The 27,542-nt window shown below is 38.7% G+C and overlaps 1 protein-coding gene across 4 annotated transcripts in view; it reads right to left on the bottom strand.

Annotated features, from left to right (window-relative positions):
- Window positions 1-26,950, bottom strand: part of uxs1 (UDP-glucuronate decarboxylase 1) — a 47,719-nt gene extending 20,769 nt beyond the window's left edge. Inside the window, exons 1-8 of one of the 4 annotated variants that reach the window (XM_028590742.1) lie at window positions 26,881-26,950; window positions 20,574-20,601; window positions 17,099-17,147; window positions 7,874-7,917; window positions 6,912-6,972; window positions 5,756-5,936; window positions 1,120-1,224; window positions 290-349 (exon numbers count right to left, since the gene is read on the bottom strand). In XM_028590742.1, coding sequence (XP_028446543.1) covers window positions 290-349; window positions 1,120-1,224; window positions 5,756-5,936; window positions 6,912-6,972; window positions 7,874-7,917; window positions 17,099-17,147; window positions 20,574-20,578 — 505 coding nt within the window. In that variant the 5' untranslated portion in view covers window positions 20,579-20,601; window positions 26,881-26,950. Of the gene's footprint in view, window positions 1-289; window positions 350-1,119; window positions 1,225-5,755; window positions 5,937-6,911; window positions 6,973-7,873; window positions 7,918-17,098; window positions 17,148-20,426; window positions 20,530-20,573; window positions 20,602-25,819; window positions 26,842-26,880 lie in introns of those variants that run through there. The other 3 variants (XM_028590741.1, XM_028590739.1, XM_028590743.1) reach the window with 3 other exon arrangements.
- Window positions 26,951-27,542: the final 592 nt, after the last annotated feature.

A 27,542-nucleotide genomic window follows, 5' to 3' on the forward strand; every position in this document is an offset into this window, starting at 1 on the left:
GTGAAGCTGTCCGTTCATGACCAACTACAATTAAACCCCAAAAAGCGATCACAAAGAGAGTCAGATGTGGCAGACAGTTGACTTCCTCAAATTACAAAGAAATGTAGTGTCAGAAATGCTAATATTGGAACATAAGGTACGTAAATACATATGTACGTACACATGCATACATATGTACGCACACACGTCCATCCATCCATCCATCCATCCATCCATCCATCCACAAAGTAATTAGAAAGCGTAACCAGCACCAGAATATTCAAAGATGAGTGGGAGGCATCTGCCTTACCTCCATAAACCTCAGAAGTAGAAGCCAGGAGAAGTCTGGCGCCCACACGTTTGGCCAAACCTCGGAGACAAAAAACACAGTGAAAACAGTTGAAACAGGGTTCTTTGTGCATTTTCCAGCAGCAAGCAGTTTAATCATGTGCCTCTTAATCTCAAGGACAACAAACGTCCAAAGAAAAAAAGGGATTGGAGCACACTGATTGATTTCCTGCCTTTAATAAAGGCTGCAAATCAAGTGTTCTCCAGTCCCTTTCTCTCCCTTGGATACATTGAGAACAGTCTTTTTTTTTCTACAAAGTCCATGTTAATATTAATTTAGTGATAGGAATATATTTTATCTGAAATAGGTTATCATTCACAGGAGAAAAACTGGAAAAAATAAATGCCTCTCAAAGCTTGTCTGCTTCTCACGATAAGTCCTATCACCAATTTAATTATTTATCAAATTAAGGATTTGCTACCTAATTTTGAACAGTCTGACTGGGATTCTGACTCTCACTTCAGGCACAAATCATTTTAAGGTATAGACTGTAAGCAGCTGTCATTGATAAAAGTTGAAAATGTAATGAAGTAGAATAATGGTCTGGTAAGTATTGCGGTTCTCCAAGTTTTGTTTTCCTCTTTCGTGCTACACTACAAGGGGAAGAAAACAATTAATAAAAACACATCTTCCAAAGTGGAATCTCAAAAAATTTCCAAAGACACTTCTTATCAACTTGAAACTAGATTTACAGTATTTTGTGGTTTATTAAACTTTTATTTTCTTGTTGCATTATAAATGATCAGACTTGGAAGTCTGAATTGAATCTGTTCCTAGAAAATGGTACTCACCAAGCATGTTAAGAGTGCCAATGGTGTTGGTCTTGAGTGTTTTGATGGGATTGTACATGTAGTTGGGAGGGGAGGCTGGAGACGCCAGGTGATAGATCTGGTCCACTGTAAAGAGCAGGAGAAACAAAAATCATTTCACCTTTAAAGAACTAAACTATTTTAGTTTTCTACATGCTGCAACTTTTAAGGAACATTAAAGCCTTTACTGATCGCCAGCCATAGTTAAGACTGAAAAAAGCTGCACTGATAGTTTCAAGTTAAAGGAGAATATAGTATAGTCAGACAAAAATGTCAACCACTGAAGGAAGCAAATTATATCTATACTTTGATGTGGCTCAGGAGTACCGGAATTGCAACCTGTTCTCCTGGTAGACACATGACTTACAAAGACAACGTGTAAGAGGTGACACACTTGCTACTTTTTAGTATTTATTGAGTCAATATGAATTTCTCAATCAATCAAGCTTTATTTATATAGAACCTTTCAAACATAACAAAATGCAAGTCAAAGTGCTGTAACAGCAGACAAAAAAAACAGGGATTTAGAGACCAATGAACACTAAGACAAAGAAGAATATGAATTTCTGACCACAGTGGTATGTGCAAATGGCTTAGGTCTCACAATATGGGTCATGCACATAAAAAAGTTTACAAGAAGGTCTGATTGCCTATGAGGTCCTCAATAAGCTTTTCTCCCACAACTAGTTCTGTCCTATTCATCTTCCCATTATCTAAACCATCCCACATCTTTCTTATTCTCAAGGTGAATGTAAGCATCCGTTGATAGCTTGACCTCTTGATCCATGTCACCTTGAGAGCTTGTTCGATTTTCTCTTTCAGCATTTCTTTATTCATGGTAATAATTCATTTTCTCCTTAAATATAGGAGACACTGATGTCAGATTTTCATGTAAAAGGCATCTGCCAGTGTGTGTTATTAGTTTATTATTAGACCGAGAGAGTTTTGTGGAGCTGATAGTCTTAATTAGCTTGTTTCAACTCATTTGGCAATGGCTTGAATTTATCGGATGTTCATTAATATAGAAAAGTAAAGCACTAAAGCTTTAAGTGACTTCCATTTTCAAGCTTTTCTTTTCTACCTTTTTTCTTTTCTACAAAATGTAAGGACATAACTAACAAACAGTCATGGGACATCACAGTTGCCAAGTAATTTTCATGGAGTCCACTTTACTTCTTCAATGAATAAACTGAAAACCTAGACTGGGTAAACCCAGCCCGATCTGCCGGCAATTTGATTTCGCCCTGCAGCTCAGGCTGGAAACCTGTACGTTTATCTATTCTGCTTCCGTTACAATTTTGCGGGGACCAATCACAAAGTGGCTTATCCACCATTGGCGGGTTTAACACGATGACAATAGAGAAGCAACCAAGCAGCTTCTTGTTTACATTCGGCCACCAAAGCGCAGCAACCTGTTGATGCCGCTGTTGCTGCTACGTCACCCGCATCGTCAGTCCGACCGTGGATTTCCACCAGATGCGGAACGGCTCCGAAACGGCGGTGGAGTCATTAGGTTTCCATTAATAATATATAATATTCATTATTCAATGTGTGTATTTCCACTGGCTGCATAACGGCTGTGTGCCGACTGCGTCCCAGCTGCGGCGGTCCGCAGCCCTCCGGAGCAAATACGCAGAGCTTCTAGTTTTGCCGGACGCCGGAGAGCTCCGCAGCAATTCAGCACACAGCAGATAGTGCGGGACAGGAAGTCGAGCACAAAAGCAAAATAAAACATCCGGTTAATTTTCAAAATAAAATACACCGTGCTCACGGCGGATTATATTTCCCTGCACTACACATTGAAAACAGCACAGAGTTATTTCCCCTCTACTCCTCTGGATGGAAACAAACTGTTGTTGGTTTTGTGGTTCTATTCTACTTGAATCCACGATAACTTGTGGGTCCTTGTGACTACAGCTGTCAGTCATGGCCGCAGCCGTGCCGCAACAAATCCGGACCTGGTGGGTGTTGATGCACAGCGAAGCACGCAGCAGACACACAGCGGAGCCGGTCCGCAGCAGTCACGCATCTGGTTGAAATGAGGAGCGATTGGTTGAAGGCCTATCCAATTGCGTACAAAGTCATTTGAACTATGCCCGTTGATCACGGCTCTTGTGCAGTAGAAAATACAGAGCAGACTCCCCAGACTAATGTTCAATCTTCAAAGACTGAGCTTGGTCTGTTGATAGCCAGACTACTGAAAACCTGTAATCGTTTTAACATTTGCATAGTAACATCACAGACTAACGTATGGCACTCAATGCTGGAATATTATTTTACTACAACAAACTGGGATACAGATAGGAGGTTTATTATCCTGTTGTGTTCACTAGAGTCATAGATTGTCAGAGCTTGTCTTCTGATGCCTGTGTAACCATATGCATAATTCTGATTTAATGCTATACAAATATTCAAAGCAACCTTTGCAGTTGGTAGGTTATCTCCATCTATGTCAATCATAGCTGACTCTTTTCCTCTGCCAATGCCTTCTATGTCACTTCTATGCTGTTAAGCAAACAAACAAAACACAAGGAACAGATCAGGCTTTACAGTGTATACCCAATACACCTCTAGCATTTTACTAGCATCTTTTGCGCAGATTTCTTTTGGTGCTCGGGAGCTCTAGCTGCAGACTACACCTGTGTCCATTTGTATACTTAACTTTCTTAGCGTCCTGATAACCTCCTATAGGTTTTGACTGCTCTGAGGTTTTATACAGTGATACAAAGTGGCCCAAGGACCGTCACTGGGCAAACCCACTACTGCAGGTGGCTATATTTGTATTGTTGCAAGAATTCTTTTGTAATGTTACACTCTATTTGCAGCCCTTGTCACCTGTGATGCCCCCTTTTTTAAACTATCATAAGTAGGGATGCAAATTATCGATTAATTCATTAATCATTAGTTGACTGACTTTATCGATCGATTAACTGATAAGCGGCTTTTTTCCTGAGAATGTATATTTCTCAAGGTATCAATAGTGTCTTTAACATAAAAAGCAAAATATTGCTTATATATTGAATAAAAATGCATGTTATATTGCTCAGTTTATGTTTTATTGTACCAGTTGGGATACGGTACAGATAATGTGAGAGCTCTTTTGTTACAGGTACCTTTCATTCACATTCATACACTTTGAGTTTATACTGCAGGGCCTGGGCCAACCTTCTGATTGTTAGGCAAACGCTCTACCGCCTGAGATACAGCAGGCTTGGGAAGCAGCCCAATTGCCAAAAGTCAAAGCAGCATTCCTTTCTTTCTATTTTGTTGTATGTGTACTGCTTCATTTTTCTGATGGATATGTGGGTGTTTAAATTTTTCTGTAAAACTAATAAAATGTTAATCATAAAAAAAAAAAAAGTCAAAGCAGCAAGCAGCATTGAGCAAATGCCAAATCGCCAAGGTCAAAGCCGCAAGCAAAGTTGAGCGTGTTTGTAGCTTCACAAAGCTGAGCAAAACCAATTCAGATGGTTTAATTCTCTATAGAAAAAGTGGTGAAACCAACCACACAACGGTTTCATCCCTACAATAGATGCAGCAAGTCCCACAATTTCGCCCCCTTTATCAGATTTTAACAAAACTTGGTATGCATACAAATATTGGATGGTTTGTTTATGCCAGCAGCTAAGTTCACAAGAATTTGTCCAAATTTCAAGATTTGTGGTAACACTAAGATTACAGTTAGACTACAAACCAACAACTTTCGTTTTATACTGTTAACATTCGCTATTTGCAGAGGAGTGCGTTGTGTGAAACAGCGATGGCGGCGGAGAGACTGCACGCAGACGGAGCATTTAAATATGGCTTCCTACATGTTTATGCCTGTTGTCTAAGCTAATTGCTGATTTGTGATCAAGTAGAATTTAGTTTATGAGACAATAAAACCACATACTGTAACAAAGCTAGCCACTATATAGTGAAGTTGTGGGCCGCCATATCGGGAGGACGCGTGATGTTTATCTGTGCCTGGATAAGTTTTCTTCCCTTGTGCTGCTGTACAATTATATGGGAAACTCTGAGATTACTGCAGAAAGTGGCGAGTAACCTGCTAATTTATATGCAACAACTTTTTAGCAATAAAAAAAACAAGGTAAGCAGGTAACTACCATTGCAGGCACAGGTAAACATACACACGTGCTAACATTTTAATCACCGTGACATCAAGTTCCCATTCTCTATACCAGCTGGCTGGAGATAATGTATTCAGTTCAAGTAACTAACTGTTAAATTGCTGCGTAATTTACTCTTTGCATGTTTACTACAATAATAACTATACTATATATGCTTCCTATGGAGAATTAATGTTGATTATTCAATGGTGATATACGTACTGTTTCTTCCTGGTATGAAGCACACTTTATACTAGCTGTCAAATTAGTTAAACATTTTATGAATCGAGCTTCTTTGCTACCGTACTATTTTCTTTTATTTTTAGTAGTATCTATTGCTGCATAGATGTGCACCAACAAGCATAGTGAAAGCAGAAGATACAGAATGATTTTTTTTTTCCATTACAGTGCAAATATTATTACAATAATTATTTGTGAGCCCCCCTGGACAAGGTGGTCCTGTTAGTGAAAACCAATTCATCACCTCCCACATTTACTCTCTTGCTCACCCTCAATATAGAGAGGCTCCACCACATCATGATTGATGAGCTCAAAGTTTTCGTGGCCAATCCAGTGCTCCACATTCCTTTTCCTTCCTGTGAAGAAGTTGTCCACCACCGTCACCTCATGGCCATCCATCATCAGTTTGTCAGTCAGATGGGAACCAACAAAACCAGCCCCACCAGTGATCTAGTGGAAGAATCAACATGTACGATTACATCAGTAAAGGATATTAGTTTATTAGGCAGCTTTCAGTGCTAGTTTAGTGATATAATAATAATAATAATAATAATTTAACAGTGGGGGCATATCTTACTGCTCTGTCGGACACGGGCCGGGCTTGAGCAGAAAAATGCGGCTCGATCTGCACTCTTGTACCTATACCTATACGTGCACTAATGGAAAGATGTCAGAGTGAGGGGGCTGCAGTTATCGATGGACAGGAACCCCGAAGCAGTTGGGGGTTTGTTGCCTTGCTCAAGAGCACCTTGGCAGTGCCAAGAAGCTACCAGTCCACCACACTTTGGTCCGTATGGGGACTTGAACCAGCAACCCTCTGGTTCCCAGCCCAAATCCTTACAGACTGAGCTACTGCCACCCCAATATACACAAAGGATGACATTACCAGAAGATGTATTTGTCATGACAAGTTGACATTAAATTTGGAGTGTCCTTATTAACACAACTTGACATTAAACAAGATGTCATCCTGGTTAATGTCAAGTTGTCATTACAAAGACATCCCAAATAAATTTAATGTCAACTTGTCATGACCAAGACAACTTCTGGTAATGTCACTTTGATTAATGTCAACTTGTCATAACAAAAACCGAATGACACTTAATGACAGAAGTCATTAGGTTCATCAATGTTTATGACTTGTTTATAACGTTTGACACGTTCATGACAGTGTCATGTCATATTTATGACAGTGTCATGTCATGATTATGTCGATACCTTCAAGTAAAGTGTTACCAGATATTTCTGTCTGAACTAAAGGGGTGAAAGAGCCAACGGACATTGACCTCCATATAGACACATTGCTATTGTTGAAGAAGATTGAGCTAACGTTGGATTTTACTCTGCATATAGCCCGTGACAAATGGTTATGTATAATAGTTATTGTTAATGTGATTGTTGTTTGAAATTGTGTATGTTGCATACCAAAATTCTCTTCCGATCCTTTTCTGACAGGAATTTCACAGGTGGGTATTTCTGAGAAAAACTAGAGAGAGAAGGCAAAGAAAGAAAAACTTAATGAGAACGAAGCACAAGAGAACAATATATTATTTAGCTAAATGTAAATCCAGTTCTTGAATAATAAATAAATAGGTGCTCTGTGCTCATAACATGCACCGTACATTAAGTGAAGTGTTTTGTATGAGAAACTATGCTTTTCTGGTCTGCAGGCACTGGAGTTATATGGTGTCTTATTGTACCTTTCTATAACATAAAGATCTACATTTCCAAAGCTAAAATGTTGGCAACGTGTGGGTGATTTTTAATCTACAACCGTTATAGCTATATTTTATTTTCGTCCGCAGACGTCAGCACTTACTTTTATAAGAATGCTATTAGACCAGATAGAAACGCTAGCCAAATCAAAAGCAAAAATAACCTCTGAGTTGTAATTAAGAAAACTTGTCTTTAAAATCATAATAGCATTAATATGTTATTCCTCATCAGATATTTATGAATTTCATCATATATGTCATTCAAGGAGTCAAACATGTCTAAAGAAACATCTGAAAGCACAGTTTGTACATCATAAGGATCAAATCAGCAGCAGAATAGAACATCCAGGGCTTCATTTACCAATAAGACTCTCTACACAATCCAGTGTCGCGTGACTTCTAATTTTACAGTATCAAATATCTGGTAACTAGGGAGGAAAGCTATGCAAAACAGCATAGCGTACTGCTCTTTAATGGACGTCAAGCTGGTCTAACAGTGCTCTGAGCATTGAGTTGGTATTGCAATAAAGAAAATATGCTCATATTGACAGTGAAGAGAAATGCCAATTGTTGTTTCCACAAGTCTTTAGACAATTTTCGCAACATTTTTAGCTTACTAACTTTGAGTGTGTGTATGTGTACAAATGTGTGCATTAAAAAAGGGATACACACCTTTGTTCCAGATCACGAATCTTCTCTCGGAGAGGAGCCACAGCCTAAAATAAGATGAGAAGCAAGCATAAAGCTTTTTTTTTTTCATGAGCACAAGAAGAAAATCGCGAGCCAAATTATGTATTTTACACCAGCATTGTTCAAAGGTGCGAGACAAGGTTGAGCAAATTGGGACGGATGAGTATAGTGGTAACATTTAAGTCATTTCCATTTCTTAGGACCACATATACACTCAATACCTCATAGCAAGCAAGAAGAAACAGCACTCCATAAACAGGCTAAACCGACAGAATGATACAATTATGTGAATAAAGACTGCAACTATATATTTTTTTTTAACAGAGCACAGAAAAAGTCTACAAAGTGTTTACATGGAGCTCCTTACTTATATTTCTGTTGGGGTTTTTTGTCTGGTAAGTTATTGACTGAACAGTAATGGCATTTGTCAACCTGTGTCATCAACACATTATCAGGACCCACTTGAGGAAATGTAATTCTGGTGACTGACAGCAGGTCACGCAGCACTTGAAAGCTGGTATGTGTATTTATGTCTTCTTGTGTTAATAATAGACTGTGAATCGACCGCATGTTAAGAATAATGAGAAACAGGCAGAGACGGGATGAAAAAGAGGTGTCTTGTATAGGGATGGGTCTCGAGACCTGGTTCTATTAAAGGGTAATTACCTTTTTTTTTTTCAACCTGGACCCTATTTCGCTATGTCTTTATGCCTAAGTGACTGATGGGAACAGCAATCTTTGAAATTGGTCCAGTATTAAGCAAGATTGCTGCAGTTGGCAGCGGCGAAACAGGCTACAAGGCAAGTTATAAGGCAATTGTCTAGCTTGTATTTACCTTCACAATAGTGCTTGTTTTGCCACTGACAGGCTCAGATTAATATTCTAAGTGTCTGACATGATGGTAAGGATCCCTTCAGAGATAGACCTTTAAAACCTCTTTGAGACATTTTGTATTACTGGACACTTTCAAAGATTGTTGTTCCCATCAGTCACTTAGACATAAAAACATAGCAAAATAGGGTCCAGGTTGAAAAAAAAAAAAAAAAAAAAAAAAAAAAAAAAAAAAAAAACGGTAGTTACCCTTTAAGGACCCGGTTCAAAATTTCTCAAAACTCGAAAATCAATAATATCCGAGCTTATCAATACTGCTATCGAGACTAGTGGATCATATAACATTATGTCTAAAAATAGATACGTGCGCAAACGGGAAAAATGATTTACGAGCACAGTGTGTGCGTAAAAACCACCGCAAATCATTCAAAACATAGTTGGACTGGCTACTGAGAGCACCGCTCTGTGGGCCGCTTAATCAACTCGTTAAAACAAAAACAGCGACAGAAGAAATCAAACGGTCACAGACTCACAGTTTTTGCAATAAAAGCAATAATAGAATTTGTTGTCTCGTCTTTCCACCAAATAATTGAAATGTATCAATAATTAGGGGTGTGCAAAAAAATCTAATTGAATCGAGATTCAAGCTCTACCAATTCAAAATTGATTCATAGAATTCCAAAAATCAACTTTTTTTTTTTTTCGTTTTGACACTACTGTCCTGAAATGACATTACCTTGCCATTCCCATAGATGGCGCTGCATCAAATTCACACTGACACCTGGGCACTCTCAAAATCAGAAGCGGAACAAGTGCAGCGAAAGTAGTTTAGTCTGCGCAAACAATGGCAAATCTCACAGAAAGAATTCTTCAACCTGCTCCATTTTCATTGAAGGCGAGAGTTTGGACACATTTCGGCTTTTAGAACCTCGAGGGGAAGACGGAACTTGATAGGAATCATGCTATGTGCAGGCTTTGCAAAGTGAAAGTTAAGTATTTTGGAAACACCACAAACTTGTTTCAGACTGTTGCTCAGGAATGGCATCTCACAACCTCCGACCTAGTAATCGTTACATATACACTCACCTGAAGGATTATTAGGAACACCCTACTAATACCATGTTTGACCCCCTTTCGCCTTCAGAACTGCCTTAATTCTTCATGACATTGATTCAACAAGGTGCTGGAAGCATTCTTTAGAAATGTTGACCCACATTGAGAGGATAGCATCTTGCAGTTGGAGATTTGTGGGATGCACATCCAGGGCACGAAGCTCCCGTACCACCACATCCCAAATATGTTCTATTGGGTTGACATTGGGCGACTGTGGGGGGCCATTTTAGTACAGTGAACTCATTGTCATGTTCAAGAAACCAATTTGAAATGATTCAAGCTTTGTGACATGGTGCATCATCCTGCTGGAAGTAGCCATCAGAGGATGGGTACATGGTCATAAAGGATGCACATGGTCAGAAACAATGCTCCGGTAGGCTGTGGCATTTAAACGATGCCCAATTGGTAATAAGGTGCCTAAAGTGTGCCAAGAAAACATTCCCCACACCTTTACACCACCACCACCAGCCTGCACAGTGGTAACAAGGCAACAAGACGGATCCATGTTCTCATTCTGTTTACGCCAAATTCTGACTCTACCATCTGAATGTCTCAACAGAAATCGAGACTCATCAGACCAGGCAACATTTTTCTAGACTTCAACTGTCCAATTTTGGTGGATGCGAATTGCTCATGCAAATTGTAGTCTCATTTTCCTATTTTTAGTGGAGATGAGTGGTACCCGGTGAGGTCTTCTGCTGGTGTAGCCCATCTGCCTCAAGGTTGTGCGTGTTGTGGCTTCACAAATGCTTTGCTGCATACCTCGGTTGTAACGAGTGGTTATCGGAGTCAAAGTTGATCTTCTATCAGCTGGAATCAGACGGCCCATTCTCCTCTGACCTCTAGCATCAACAAGCCCAGAGGACTGCCGCATACTGGATGTTTTTCCTTTATCAGACCATTCTTTGTAAACCATAGAAATGATTGTGCATGAAAATCCCAGTAACTGAGCTCAGGAGATTGTCTGGACCTGGATGACACCCCTAAATGCATTGAAGCAGTTGCCATGGTTGATTAGATAATTTCATTAATGAGAAATCTTACAGGTGTTCCTAATAATCCTTTAGGTGAGTGTAATGCTGCCAACATGGTAGCTGCTACACAGTTGGGCAACTTCAAGCATGTTTATTGTTTCGCACACACCATTAACCTCGCTGCTCAGAGAGCTCTGAAACCGCAGACTGTGTCACGTTTGCTGGGGAGGATTAGGAGAATCACTGGATTTTTTCACCACAGCACAAGCGCAAGTCACATCCTTGAGCAGAAACAGAAGCTACTCGAACTGCCACCTCACAAGTTAAAGACAGACGTGGCTACAAGATGGAATAGTGCCTTCGAAATGATTGAAAGATTCCTCGAGCAATAACCAGCCATTTGCGCTGCACTTCTCTCTCCCGAGGTGAGAAAAAGTACAACAGATATCTGTACCCTGAGCGATGCCGAAGAAATGGCTGTGATCCTGAAACCAATAAAGTCAACGTGGTAGCTGAAGTACTCCTTAAACCACATTTAGCAGTATTTTTTGTTGGATCTGAGTACAGCACTTTCAAGCTAAATGTAAAAGCTCTTTTTATTTAACAGTTTTATACTTGAATTGAATGTATTTGAAGGCTGGCCAAAGCTTGGCACTTTTACAGTTTTTAGTTGCAAAGGTTTTTATTTTTGTATGAAGACAAAGTAATATCAAACTACATTTAATTTGTTGTGTTTCTTTTCTTTTAAAATTGTATGTCTACTGCAATCACATGGGAAAAGTAACTACATTTACATACTATGAATCGTTTTTTTGAATCGAGAATCGTCTTTTAATCAAAAATCGATATTGAATCGAATCATGAGCCTAAAAATCTGAATCGAATCGTGACATTTTCTAAATTGTACACCCCTATCGATAATGGTATTGATAAAGACTCAAAAAGGGTATCAATATAAATAATAATTAACAATCCCCATCCCTAGTCTTGTATAATAATATTCCTGCAAGTAGAGCTAGCCGATATGGAGAAAATCAAATATCACGATAATTTTGAGCAAATACATCAATGTAGAGATTGCCAAGATATTGTAGGGTTGACTATTGGTGCTTTCACAAATTTACACAATGAGATTTTTGATAAATAATCCACCACGCAGCCTTTAAAACTAGGATTAGACAACACTTGTGTCATTTTACGATATCCAAAATTTAAAACGATATCTAGTCTCATATCCATGTCGATAGAATATTAATATATTACATTATCAGTCTTACCTGCAAATGTTACTGTGGGATCGCTATGTCACAACGGACCACAGTTTTAACTACTTTTGACTCAGATTGATCGTACACGTATGTTGCGGACGTATACAGTGGGTACGGAAAGTATTCAGACCCCTTTAAATTTTTCACTCTTTGTTGCATTGCAACCATTTGCTAAAATCAAAAAAGTTTATTTTATTTCTCATTAATGCACACTCAGCACCGCATCTTGACAGAAAAAAAACAAATGTAGAAATTTTAGCTGAAAAACACCCCCAAAGCATGATTCTGCCACCACCATGTTTCACTGTTGGGATTGTATTGGGCAGGTGATGAGCAGTGCCTGGTTTTCTCCACACATACCGCTTAGAATTAACGCCACAAAGTTCAATCTTGGACTCATCAGACCAGAGAATCTTATTTCTCATAGTCTGGGAGTCCTTCATATGTTTTTTGGCAAACTCTATGCAGGCTTTCATATGTCTTGCACTGAGGAGAGGTTTCCATCGGGCCACTCTGCCATAAAACCCCGACTGGTGGAGGGCTGCAGTGATAGTTGACTTTGTTGAACTTTATCCCATCTCCCTACTGCATCTCTGGAGCTCAGCCACAGTGATCTTTGGGTTCTTCTTTACCTCTCTCACCAAGGCTCTTCTCCCATGATTACTCAGTTTGGCTGGACGGCCAGGTCTAGGAAGAGTTCTGGTCGTACCAAACTTCTTCCATTTAAGGATTATGGAGGCCACTGTGCTCTTAGGAACCTTGAGTGCTGCAGAAATTCTTTTGTAACCTTGGCCAGATCTGTGCCTTGCTACAATTTTGTCTCTGAGCTCATTGGGCAGTTCCTTCGACCTCATGATTCTCATTTGCTCTGACATGCACTGTGAGCTGTAAGGTCTTATACAGAGAGGTGTGTGCCTTTCCTAATCAAGTCCAATCAGTTTAATTAAACACAGCAAGACTCCTATGAAAGAGTAGAACCATCTCAAGGAGGATCAGAAGAAATGGACAGCATGTGAGTTAAATATGAGTGTCACAGCAAAGGGTCTGAATATTTATGACCATGTGATATTTCAGTTTTTCTTTTTTAATACATTTGCAAACATTTCTACATTTCTGTTTTTTTCTGTCAAGAAAAGTGAGAAATAAAATGAACTTTTTTGATTTTAGCAAATGGCTGCAATGAAACAAAGAGTGAACATTTTAAAAGGGGTCTGAATACTTTCCGTACCCACTGTATCTGTGTTACTATGGTTACCAAATGATTTATGTCAACATATGCATCCCTTATACAGATCAATCAGGGTTTCCCGCAGCACTTTGCAGTTAAGGCGGCCGCCTAAACACCACACGCAATGGTGGGTATTTTTTTCCAAATAGCGGGTGACTTTGCCTTGTATACCAGCCACAGTGGCGGGTGGATTGTAAAACATTCCTTGTAACGGATTGGACAGCTTTTGTCAAAGAATGCTGTTGCTAAGTAACAATACACAATGCTTATAGGAGTCGAGTTATGTTACTGCTAATGAATCCCCAACATTTCCGGATTTTGCTGCTTCATAATAAAAACATTTAAATACCAAAATAACGGAGGACTTTTATTGTGAAGAACTTATAGGAAATGAAACCGTTCACAGCCGGGGCTTTGACCACGCATATTTCCGTCAACTCCAGACTTTTGTTGAGTAGTTTTCAGCGCTAGTCCGTGACACAACGTAGCTGAACTAAGGTACAGACGAAACGAAAATGATCAGTTAAAAAAATTTGCCGACATATCCCCGGTGTTAAGAGGCCCTCCGCGGAGTCAGCAGTAGCTATGACGCATATGAAGTAAAGAAAAAGAGAAGGTACTTTTGGAACAAGTGGCACATTGACAAAACTAACAGCAAAAGATCATGCTAAACATTTCAGACCGTCCTGCCAACCTGTATTAAACTTCAATGTACGCTGTAACAATTCGTCAGTCGCTGAAAGCTGCTGCTGTTTTAATCCTGTCGACTCTGCTGCTCAGTCCGCCCCGCGACTGACACACATATCACACACACATATCACACACACATATCACACACACATATCACACACACATATCACACACATATCACACACATATCACACACATATCACACACATCACACACATCACACACACACACACACAATGTAGGAAACAACGGAGATGAGACGTACAGGATCATAGATATAGATCTATGTACAGGATGACCTAAATTGAGGACAGCTACACTTGTTATTGTAAGTGAAATGATAAATAAGTTAAAGTCCTTTATCAAACCGTATGAATGGGTGTCCCAGGCCAGGCTAGGAAATAAACTAACAATGCAAAGATCAACACGCCACTGACAGAAATGTTCAAATGTATTCATTCAATAAATTATTTTTTGTCTTAAATCCACCAGCCATTTTCATATTATACCAACATTTGCAGCATCCTGAGCCTTTTTTGAAAGGTTACTAGGACAACAGAGCCCAGAGTAATTTTATTCTCTCCAAAATAAGTTTCCTTTTTATTTTTAAAAGAACTATACAAAAAAGCAACTTTCACCGTCTCTCGCAACTTCATTGCAACAAAAATACAAAAGGCATCGCAACTTTTATCGCAATTTTTTACAAAAGCTCCCGTAAAAATCAGGCATTTTGGGCCACAACAATCTCAAAAAACGGCCGCAAAATCCTGGAGGGACTGTTTAATGCTAGTAACCTAGGTTACTGTGAGATGAGTCAATATTTTTTCTGTTCATTAAACATGTAGGCCTACAATTACTGTAGATTATGATTGACCAAACATAATTTAACCATGGTCTCACAGGCTTTTTTTCACATCACTTTTTATTTGCCTATATTAATAAGTATTAATAATAAAAAAACAATGTATTGAAGCAATTCAAAATATGCTAGTGCACTTTTTATAAATTTGAATTCTGGAAAAAAGCGGCTGGTAAAAAATCCACCAACCACTGTGGATGGTGGGCAAAAAAAGTTAATTTCCCACCCTGACCACACGCCTGCCGCCTTAACTACGCCGTCAAAAAAAAGTGAATGATCTAAATCTAATGAAGCAGAAACGCTTAATGTCAAATAGCATCCATAATAATTGGACTTTGGGTTAGATTTTTTTGACAGTTTTCAGTCAATATGTCGTTTATTTACATTTAAAAGGGATAAATCGCGATTTCACCATCACGTGTATCGTTGTTTGTGGGAGTTTGTCAACAAATGTGCGGGCAGCTGGGACATGCCCGGGCAGAGACGGGGTGAGTGGACTTAATGGAGCATTGGCATATGGCAGGCAGAGAGCATTTATATATGTATCTCTGTCCTGTTCTTCACATCAGTGAGGCTTTCTTCTCGTTTTAACGAAGTGAATGCATGACGAAGTGACTGGAACAATCCATCATCCCTCGCACGTGGATTCTCAACGTCCTGGCTGTTGCCCGGTCTTTGAGGCGCAGCTGTTGTCTGTTTTTTTTTCATCATTACACGTTATTACAGTTAGTTAGCGTAGTTAAAGCTACACACAATGAAATTATGTGTCCTGTTTTTATTTCACGCATACTATCTGCTTTGAGTGAGTGAAGCTATGGGCTGAGTTCTGTTATCTCAGAGCTGTTTGTTTTGGAGAAGAGTTGTCAGGGAAAGTGGAAGAGAGCGTGTCATGGAGGATAATGGGAGCCATGGGAGTAGCCTAACGTTGTTTTTAAATATTTTTTTTAAATAGTGTTCAGGGGTAGGAATTGCACAATCAACGTTTATATCAAGAAAGTCAAGGTAACATAATTTACTTGCTGAATGATCCCATCGTTTTAATCCTAAAACTTGCCAACAGCCATTTAACATGCACACATGCTTCGATTGTGGGGAATCAATAAAGTGTTCATCAGAAACAAAACCACAAGATTTCCCCTTTTTTCCTCAGGACTATTGTCTAAAAAATTATAAAAAGCCATTGAAATGTCAGGGATAATTCACATACAATATAAAACTGAGTTGTACTTATACATAAAAGAAATGTTTCCCTTTGTGTGTTTGTTTTAATATAAGAAAGAATATATGCTAGCCTGACAAGCCAGACCCACATCAAGATGTTGGGTCTGGGAACTCACCGTTGACGGAGCTCAATCCGAGGGGCGGGATAAACGGTTGTCTTTCAAATTCCCTCTGCACGTAATAGGATAGTGCTACAACCAGGCAGAGCAACAAAGAAGGTAGCAGAGCTAGTTGATAGATTAAACTTTTGCCATATCCGGTCGGCAAAACTCTGAACACATCTTCTTGTTTTTAAGAATGACTTCAGTGCCGTTCTTTGTTCTTTTCTGAAAGAAAAGCTTAACTCCAAGTCTTCCAGAAGACCGCTGTTCCCAGCAGCAGCAGCCATAAGCCCCGCCCACCGATTGGCCTGACTAGAGTTTGGTTTTTCCAGCTCGCAAGTCAACGGAGAGTGCCTAGACCCCCCCTGGCTGCAAATTAAATTTGCTGCCGCTAGGGTTCGTCTAGATTTCTAGGCTAAATACATACCTATTTCATTGTTTAAGTGTTTAAAATTCCCGATTCAGGAGCATTAACTTTTTCTCACAGAAGGGAAATGTTTCTGAACAACTTTGACATTACTGTTGACACTTACCTAATATCTTTGTCAAATTTGTGTTACAGACAGACAGACAGACAGACAGACAGACAGACAGACAGACAGACAGACAGACAGACAGACAGACAGATAGATAGATAGATAGATAGATAGATAGATAGATAGATAGATAGTTTATTCCAAAGGTATAAAAATATGTGATGGTTAGGCTAAAATTTAAGAAACACAATTCAGGCCCGGCTGCACCAGATTTTTTTGGGGCCCCAGTCAAAAATCTAGATTTGGCTATGGTATGTAGAGGTTTCAAATTAGTGTTTATCTAGTAAACGTGTAATATGTGCATGAAAAAGAGAAATACTAGCTGATAATATACTGTACAGGAGAGCTCCTTAAAAATACAAGGTGTTTGACCAAGTTAAACTCACTTCATCAATCCTCTGCTCAATCTTCATTTCTCCGTGTTCTTGTATTGATCTATGATGAGAGAAAGGCAAAGCCAAGGAGAGGGGGGGATGAGATGATGGCAGCAATTATCACAAAGCAAAAGAAAATAGCTCGACTTGAAAAATGCTTTTATTTAGTGACACGTGGCGCACCACCCCCATCTATCCATTAACATTTTTGAGTAAAATCCTCTACACCAGTTTATATAGCCTTTATATCTCAATATGTAATAATGTTAAATCACATAAAAGTCTGATACTGCCATAAAGCAGTGCGGTTCATTGGTTTGCAGCATTGCCAATAATGGCCTAATACAACCGGGTACTATGTAATCAGTTGACAAATATATATAGTCTCATATCATTACAATACGAAGAGAAAAGATAGAGCTCTGATTTTTAGACTAATTATATAAAAACATAAATTGATTTACATATGATATTTTGGCATGTTTACCTCTCACATTCAGAGAGAGAAATTACATTTGTCTTGACAATAATTTGAACCTTTATTAAATAAATAAATTCAGTGCCGCTGTCATCTTTGATCCTGATCAACTAATTCTGCTACTACTTTTTTTTACCATCCCAACCCCAACATAATATCACTAGAGAGAAGCGGTTTTGTGCTATGTATACATGTGTATGCAACAGTCTAATTACAGTCCAGTGTTCTGCTGATGATAGCTTGCGCTTATCACAGTGCCAGATAAGGAGTAGGGAGACTCTGTGTAACTTCATGAGAATTACGTGCTCAGGATAGAATGGATTTGGTCCATTTATAAAATGACAGCAATGTATTCAATAATTGAGCATAAAATTACTTTTAATATTTCATATTTTATGAACGGAGAAAATCCATTACAGTAAAATTCAGATTTGGTCCAGTGGGTAGCATTTGTGCATTTACATTAACGTTTGCATCATGCCTAAGCGCAAATCAGTACGGTCAGCAAGTCGTACCAAATGGAGGAGATTGGCTGGCAGTAGTGAATCTCCAAGGAAGTCAGGTTAGCCTATCATGCATGGTGTCCACTATAGGCATGTTACAATTTAGTCTACAGTATGTGTCAAAACCTATACAGACATTTTCATGTCATTATTAGTTTATTGACTACATTACTACATGGTGATGCACTGGATTGTCTCACACAACAATCTGAATTTTCAGCAAAGCCCCATTAGGAAAATCAGCAGAAAATGAGGCTGACTTGGGGGGTATTGCACAAAAGTAGAATTTATAAATCCAGGCTAACCGATAAAGCGAGGCTTGACCCAGTCTAATCTGTGCATCATGGTTTGGTGCATTTCATGAAGGCCAAGCCAGGCTGAGGAGGAGTACCACGGCTTTCTTTAACAGACCGCAAGGTCGATCACAGATTTACGGATGCTAAAATGGAGAATACGTATTGTGCATACTTTATGCAGAGTGAGCAGCAGCTTCTTATGGAAGTGAAACACATTATTTGTAAAAATAATGTGTTTTTTTTTTACACACATTATTTGTGTGTAAAGGCTGTTAGCCTGGTCAGGAGCAGGCTAGCTGCACAGAATAAATATCCATGGTAACTTAGGTGCCTCTGCTTTTGTGCAAGGTTAGTCAAGGCTAAACATATTACCCCTCAGGTCACTCAAGTGGGTGTATGCAGTGAATAATGAGTGAAATGATCATGTAACCTTCCCAGAACAGGGCTCGACATTAAGGCTTGTCCGCGACAAGTGGATTTTTTGTAGGGCAAGTGGAAGAGAAATTTACTTGTCCCACTGGACAAGTTAAAACTCAAACAAACTAAAATGCCATGTTAGTTCACGTCATGTGCCACTCATTACGTCTATGTTACCGATTTGAAACGATAATTTCTTTCCCCGCAATCCCGGTCAGCGGACCGCCAACGTCAGACCCAGCCCCCTGTTCAGCTCGTTCTCTGTAAGCAATGCAGCATGAAAGCATGGTGAACCTGCCGGTGTTAGTTAGCTAACGTTAGCTTGCTAACTCCGCCTTAACGTTACCTCCTCGCCACATCGTTGTCAGAAAAGGAGAGACCCGGTACTAATACGGCACCGGTGCCTTAACGACCGTTATCTACCGGACCGAATTGCAACACGGTGCCACTGAAATGCCTGCGCTTCTCTCGGATGCTCCGAAAACGGACGTTAGAGGCAACCTAAACATCGCCGCATGTTACGCAAGTTTACACTACACTCAACAGCAAGTAACGTTAGCCTATCGTTAGCTAGCAGCTGGAGTAAACCATAGACAGTATATAATGGACCAATAGACCCCGTTGCTCTGGACGGAGACCAGTGAAGGCTATTAGAAGCACTTTTCTGGTGATCTCTTGCTTTATTATATATTGGCTAAGCATCTCAATATATTGATTTATCTCAAAATATTGACTTAGTATCTAAATATATTGACTTAATATCTCACTATATTAACTTAATATCTCACTATATTGTTCAGTATCTCAATATATTGATTTATCTCAAAATATTGACTTAGTATCTAAATATATTGACTTATCATCTCAATATATTGACTTAATATCTCACTATATTGGTTTAGTATCTCAATATATTGATTTAACTCAAAATATTGACTTAGTATCTCAATATATTGACTTATCTCAAAATATTGACTTATTATCTCAATATATTGACTTAATATCTCACTATATTGGTTTAGTATCTCAATATATTGATTTAACTCAAAATATTGACTTAGTATCTCAATATATTGACAAAGAATCTCAAACCAATAAGAACATTTAAAATATTGACTTACAATCTCAATATATTGACTCAATATCTCAAAGTATCGACTTAGTATTTCAATATATTGACTAAGTAACTTAGAATATTGACTAGGAATCTGAAAGTAATGACAAACTTTAAAATACTGACTTAGAATCTCAATATATTAACTTCTGCCGGCGTGCAACATATTACTTTGTATTATGGAGTCTGGAGATCCTTTTTTCTTGTTGAAGGGGAAATCTATTGTTGCGGCACGTTTGTTTCTACCGTTTCAACAGAATTTTATTAATGTTGATAGTGTTTGGATGCTTTCAACGGTTTGTTCAAATTCTGCATTAGCAAAACACAAATTTTTTTTATAAAATGATGAATTTTTACCCGACAAGTGACTTTTGTTCATGGAAAAGTGAAACAAATGTACTTGTCCAAAGGACAAGTGCCTCAAAAAGTTAATGTCAAGCCCTGCAGAAGATGAAGCATTTTATTATTACTGCACTATAATGTGAGAGTTGTGTGTGCTTTGCAGAGGTGTCATGCACCTTTTGACATTCACCGTTAATACTGCTCTGAGTTCAGCCCTTTGCACAGGATCATTTTATAGGCGCAATAGAGAGGGCTGGGGTAGAGGGGCAAGTCTCAGGTATCAGTTGAGGTTGTTGTTTCTTCAGTAGTTAGGTAATAGAGAAATGAATTACTGTACCTCATGTTCGTATATGTTCCCCAGACAGCTGGAAGAGAGAAAGAGAAAACTTGTTACAAAAATGGGAGCATTACGAATGTAAAGTGCATGTATAGTGCAGTATAGCGTTCAGCGATAGTCTGTCTAACAAAGCCAAAAAGCAAAACTGCCAAAGAGACACAATCGAGGAAAAGAAGCTCCAGCAGTTATTTTTCTTTTTTTCTCGGCTCCTACAACTGTACGGTCTTATGAGTGGATTGTTAGTGGTTGAGCTGTAAACAAATCTGGCGATTTTCAAATGGATTAGTATGAAAATCCAACCCTGTCTCTTAAATCTAGGTATTTCCTATTTACTTCCTCTGACCTTCAATTTATTCTTCACACTAAAGATTCAGATATTAATAAAGACTTGAAGATCAGTCCAGTGTTTCATAATATATTAACCCCTCTTCTGCCTCACAATTTTGGCTCAAATTTTACAGAAGTAAAAAAGAAAAACCTTATACAAACTGCACCAAACCCGAACTTAAGTGATTTTCTCAGGGACCCTCAGGAAAGACCGTTTTCTGTATAAAAAGGTGACACTCAATTTTTAGCAGAAAGATGTGTACAAGAAAACTACTATTTTAGCTCTGTTGCGAGGATGTTTGACAGTGCATACATTTTCCAATTCAGAATTCAGACACTCAAATAAAATGGCGGAGTGTAAATATAGTGCACTACAGAAAATAGGGAGTGATTTCAGACAGTGAGTCTATAACTTTTAAAGAGCGGGAGACAGAAAGATGGTCAATAAAATTTCCCACTGTCAATCCTTGTATGTGTGATGCAACTTTATTTTCTAATCTTACTAGATAATCTGTGAGTGCGTTTACATTAGGGCTGCACACTATATAATTTTGTTATATTGTCTTCGCAATATCAGCTGGCACAATAACCATATACCAACCATAACACTTAAGACTCCGACATATTGCGAAACACACTCAGATTTTTGTGTTAGTTAAAAGAAAATATCAGTAGAAAACTGTACTTTAAAATGTTTAAACTGTCATTCTTCTTTTAGGGGTGCCTTTTATATTCAATTCGATATTCAATTCGATGTTCAATAAAATAATGTTGGAAATGATTTGCTTTCATTTGTTTTAAATTCAACAAGCAATTCGTTGTATTTTAGTAGAATACTGAAAGCAGCAGAAGTGAGTACACTTTAATATCTGTTTATTTATGGCAAGTAATTTTGTTTTCGCAATATTCAACAATGTTATTGCATATTTGCCACATATAATGTAGCCCTAGTTTCCATGGACATGAATAACCGACTTAATCTTGTTTTTGGAGTATCCCGTTTATGTGTTTTAGCATGTAAATCATAGATAAAGGCTAAAACAAACTGGTTTATATCCATTATGTAAACACCATATCGAGAATATGATCATAAACGGGATAAGCCTCATTAATGGGTTAATTATGTCCATGTAAACGCACTCACTGTGGGTGACGCAGTCTGTCTTAATTGGTTTAGGATTTAGGTTCTCTAATCTAATCTTGAAACTAAAGTGATATTACATTGAAGTTTATTTCTTCAGTTCAGCAGAGGTGAAATTGGTTTATGACTTGACAGAATTTCCAGTAGTGTAATCACCTGATAGCAACAATGTGTGAGCTCACCTGAATTTGGAGGAACATCAACACAATGATCTACATTACTAAACCTAACTTCTGTCAGTCTGCCCAGAATAGAGTACACTGCTGATTATTTTCTGATAATGCATGTTTAACGCCAGGTGACTTATAATTGAGGTTATATCATAGTTAACTGTTAAGAACAAACTAAAATTAATAACAAATGACTGAATAGATGCGGTTTAAATCCTAGTTTAAATCTTGGTCTTGGTGTAGGACTCAGTTTTGTCTTGAATCTGTCCATTTGTATTTGGTTCTAATTCAGACTTGACTTTGCTTGGCCTTGTCCTGGACTTACCAAAGGCAATGTTGAATACAACCCTGCTGAAACAACAAATCATGCTTAATAGTCAGCCACACTATTGCAATTAAAATGCCAGTTCAACCTTACAAAGCATTACTAGTTACCTGTGATGAGAATCAAATAAAATGAACGGAATACTACCTGCTTTTGCTGCCAAATCCAGTCAATAAAACTAGTTCTATGAATATAAATCAACATGGTAAAATGTATTGTGAAAACTTTGCCGCCATGTCGCCTGATGGGCACAAAAGCTGACATCATGCGTTTTACAGACACACCATGTTCATTATGCAACACAATCTTCAAAACAATAACTCAGTTGAGCAAAGCAGACCAAACTAACATTTCTGCCAATACGAGCCAATCAAAACTTCAAATAGGTCACTGTTTGACACTTGATACTTTTGGGAAATACATAAACAATTACTTTCAATGTTGATTAATCCGGTGTTGATTATATTTCAATTAATTGTTTAGCCTTTCAAATGTCAGAAAATCATGAGTTGTCCATTAAAAATTCCCAGAGACAAAATTGAACTCTTGAAAGTCACAATATCTATCTAACTATCAATTGCAGTGACGTCTGTCTGTCTGTCGCGCATATCTCTCAAACCGTTAGTCCGATGGATTTCAAACTTGACAGGTGTCTTGCTACAGGCACGAGTAAGTGCAGTGCCAAGTTTGACGTTGTTTGGATTAGAAATGCAAAAGATATCATTAAATATATATTGGTAAAAGAAGCACACATTGGCTTTTGCCGCTCTAGCCGCTGGCCACTCCCCCTCTCACAGTGCAACACTGAGTGAGTACAGGGCAGGACCAGAGACAGAGCGGGTCAAAGAAAGCAGCGGAGCTTTGGCAGCTAAAATGTGAAATACACCTCAGACCCACAAAAATTTGCAAAGTAGCACTACTTTGGACTGTCTTTGATTTTGAATAAACAAACGACAATTCCCGAATTTAAGTACATTTCAGAATCCCACACATGCAAAACACAACCAGCTACAGACAACAAGTGGCAGACAGAGCGTGATGCCACTCATAGGCAGGCTACCAGACACTGTTTTTGAGTCACTATACAATATTAATATGAAGTTGCTGTGAGCTCTAGCCTACATTCACCACTTCTAACCACTTCTAAGAGGCAGAATATAAAGTAATCTTGGATATTATTCCTTCACAGCACTGTGCAATGCGAGAAAATCTCAAGAGCTGAACCGGGTAGACACAGCACTTTTCATCAGACTCACCCTGGGTTAATTAAGTCTACTGCTAACTAATAACATCGCCAAAATACCCACGCAAATCAAATCCCCTACTTCACTGTCAACACACACACACACACACACACACACACACACGAGGCTAATGTCTGATTACTCCACATTGTCATTGTGATATTTTGTGATTAAATTCTGAATCTGCACCATTCTGTCAGGTAAATACAGTAGTACAATGTCTTCCTCTGATGTAGAAGTAACCCACACTGTAAGTCAGTAGTAGGCTCTACAGGGGAGTTGCATATTAAGTGGTTTGGGGTCCTTCTGTAAGTAATCTTGGGGTACAATTTGGTTTTGATGAATTCTACAAGCAGCAATACAAAAGGCCAAGCAATCGGCCCGTTCCAAATGGGCACATTTGGAACGGGCACTGCACTAGTATATTTAATTTACAGTGATAGTTATTAGGAGTGGTACGGTTCATGAAAAAACATCCGAACCGCTCGGTCCGCTTGTCTCGGTTCGGAGCATGTGTGTGCCGCACGGTTCGACGCATGCGCAATGTAGCCTCGTGCCCGTCAGGTGCCCGTATGTGACCTCAGACAGTGCGTTTCCCTTTCGCGCAAAAGAAGAGGTGTGGACAAGTTACCAACAAAACGTACAGCAAAAAACATTTGAGACCGTCCTGCCAACCTGTATACTTTTTAACATCAATGTAAGCTGTAACAATTCACAAGTCGCTGAAGCCGCTGCTGTTTCTCTGTCGGCTCTCTTCAGCGGGCTGGGCTGCTCAGTTCCCCCCATGACTGACGCTCGCACACACACACACAAACACAAACACACACGGTGGATGCGGGAAAAAATGGAGATGAGACGTACAGGAGGACCGGACAGCTACCCTTGTTATTGTAAGTGCAATGATAAGTTAAAGTCCAATAAGTACTTTGTCAAACCGTATGACTGTGTTTCCCAGCAGGATAGGAAATTAACTAACAATGTAAACTGTTTTTATGTTTAACGTATTCTGACTTATTCAAAAGACGGAGCATCCTCTCTTTTTCTTTTAAAAGATAACATTTTTGTAAGAGCTACAGTGAAGTTGGCAGTTTGATAAATGCAAGTTATTTCAATTGAAATTCTGTAATATTTCAATCTTCATGTGCTAAAAAGGCACATAAGTTCCTGTAGATGGCAATACACATTCTCCCTTTTTTTTGCCAAATAAATGAAACGCTTGTTGAAATCATCAATGTCTTCTCTCTTGCTGTATCAAAATCTCACCTAGCTTTCCTCAGACATGGTCCCAATAATGTGCTTAAAGTCAAGTCAAATTCAGTTTGTGCATGATTACATGATATAACAATATAATTACTTAATATCCTTATCCTACATTGTGGGTAATTAAGCTATATATCATATGTTGAAGTATATTTCTGGAGTGTTAAATATTAAAAGAAAAAATAACAAGAACCGTACCCAAAAACCGTGACCCTAAAACCGTGACACGAACCGAACCGTGGGTTTTGTGAACTGTACCACCCCTAATAGTTATAAAAAGCAAATCATCACATTTGAGAAACAGAAACCAATACATGTTTGGTGTTATTTCTTAATAAATAAATCAAACAATAGCAAAATTTTTGGTGATTAATTTTCTGTTGATAAATTAATCGTAACTGTCTCTCAACAATAAATATCATAGCTTTCTGGATGTAAATTCCCTTTACCAATTCATCACATTAAACTGTAACTCTCTCTCTAATAATAATGGAACACCTTGAAAATGAGAAGGTACACCATCCTGAAATGCAACTAATTTGTATTGTATGTCGACTGCTTCAACACTTAACCAGAAGGATGATTTAGGTTTTTCGATGTATGAACACCCAGTACTCGTCTTGCAAGGTACATTGTTGGGGCTTGGCCACCAACCAGTTAGTGGTATCGGTTTAAACTACTCACACAAGTTTACAGTTTGGTTGGCAACAAAGTCACAACAGGTATGATACCAATTTAACAGGTGAGATACGTTCAATTACAAAACTCAGTGCACTTACAGGCAATGTAGGCGATCAAAGCGAGGGCAAAAAGTAGCTTCATCATTCTTCTGTTTAATCCTGATATCAGCCAGATGACCCGCTTCATCATCCGCTCAATGCAACAGGACCAAGAACCCAACGAGCCACACGTTCAAGTCCAGCTACAGCATTTTGAGTCACAATTGTACATGTCCTCGGTGGAGTTCGAGTCTTCGGGATGTCTTGGTTTATTAAGCAGACTGTCAATGACTTGGTGCTCCTAATTCCTATAAAATAGAACTAGCTTGACAGGACAGGCAAGCGGCTGCTGCTACGTCAACACCAAGCAGGAGCAGTTTACGTGGCTAGCACGGTAACTGTACACATTGGTAGCAAACAGTAACGTTAAGTTACCAGGCTACACGGTGTAGTGTCAACACTCACAACTACAAATAAACGTATTTATCAGCGGCATTTGTCCACCGACTAAGTTAACAGGTATATTAGCTACAACACATCATGTTTACGTAAATGGATATCTTAAAGATAGGTTACAAACTGCAGCAACGCCTTAGTAACAAATAATACTGTGAAGCCAAATGGATGTGCGTTAGCACCACATTAGCAATCAGCTACAGCTAGCTAGCATGCTACTAAACTGACAGCGTATATTTCTTCCGTTCATAGCCGCCGCTTATGAACAACAGACTCGAATCCTGCCTCACGTTTATATTCAGGTAAGTACCGGGAAAATAAAAAAGCTATTCATTTTAACGACGTACAGATGCATACATGCCGGAGTTTGCTCTTCACAGTTGGGCCGAGGAATAGCAGATGAGCGATTAGTCTTTGCTCGATTTCGCAGCCTGACTTTTCTTGCAGAGACTGCGTGACGCTCGTTTTAGTCGTTTATTTTATTAGTATGAGCTTACTAAGGCCGTTGCCATTAATAGACTAATGGAACAATATACTATTGTGCCAAATATTTAACATACTTTATAAGGCGTAGCTTTGAAGTTGCAGGATAATTTATTCTGAACACTGACACAATGGCTCATTCATTCCATCACACGAAAGTTTCCACAGTCCAGTAAACCAACCTTGTTGAACACCTTGTTGATTTTCCCATTTCAACCACTGTAACCTGTTTGGCGCTGTAAGCTTTTGTGTGGTAAGATATAATTTGCATATGCTAAATGTGTACTATACAGTATGTTATTTTATACTGCAGGTATTATTGCACTCTGGTTAGAGAACAGGACTCACCTCAACGACATACTGTACATGTTTTCCCTTAGCAAATATTTTAATTCCTACTGCAATTTAAACTCTTTTATTTTCATTTCAATCAGATGGTAAAATATTAACTTTTGAGAATTAAAAAAAAAGAAAAGAAAGAAAGAAATTGCAAATGAGTATGTCATAATAAAGTTTGTTTTGTTTAATTTGGAAAAAAATATATTAATGTTTTAACACGTGTTGTATTTGTTATGTCAATTTGTGGATCAAGCTTTTATCATATATGTTTATGAGGGAGACATATACTGTATTTCTAAACATATCAAGTACCACATTCATGCTCCTCCACTGTTTACACACTGTTTACCTCCACTGTGCACCATATGATGTAGGAAATTATAAATAACAGACTGGTGATCTCTTTCATCCCCGTCCACACCTCCCTCACATTGTTCTGTTGTAGTCTGGCCTCAAGCTTCCTCCTGGAGGAGTCTTTAAACTCCCTTAGTTTCTCCCGCAGTTC

This window comes from Perca flavescens, chromosome 11 (genome assembly GCF_004354835.1).
Source record: "Perca flavescens isolate YP-PL-M2 chromosome 11, PFLA_1.0, whole genome shotgun sequence".
Taxonomy (NCBI): domain Eukaryota; kingdom Metazoa; phylum Chordata; class Actinopteri; order Perciformes; family Percidae; genus Perca; species Perca flavescens.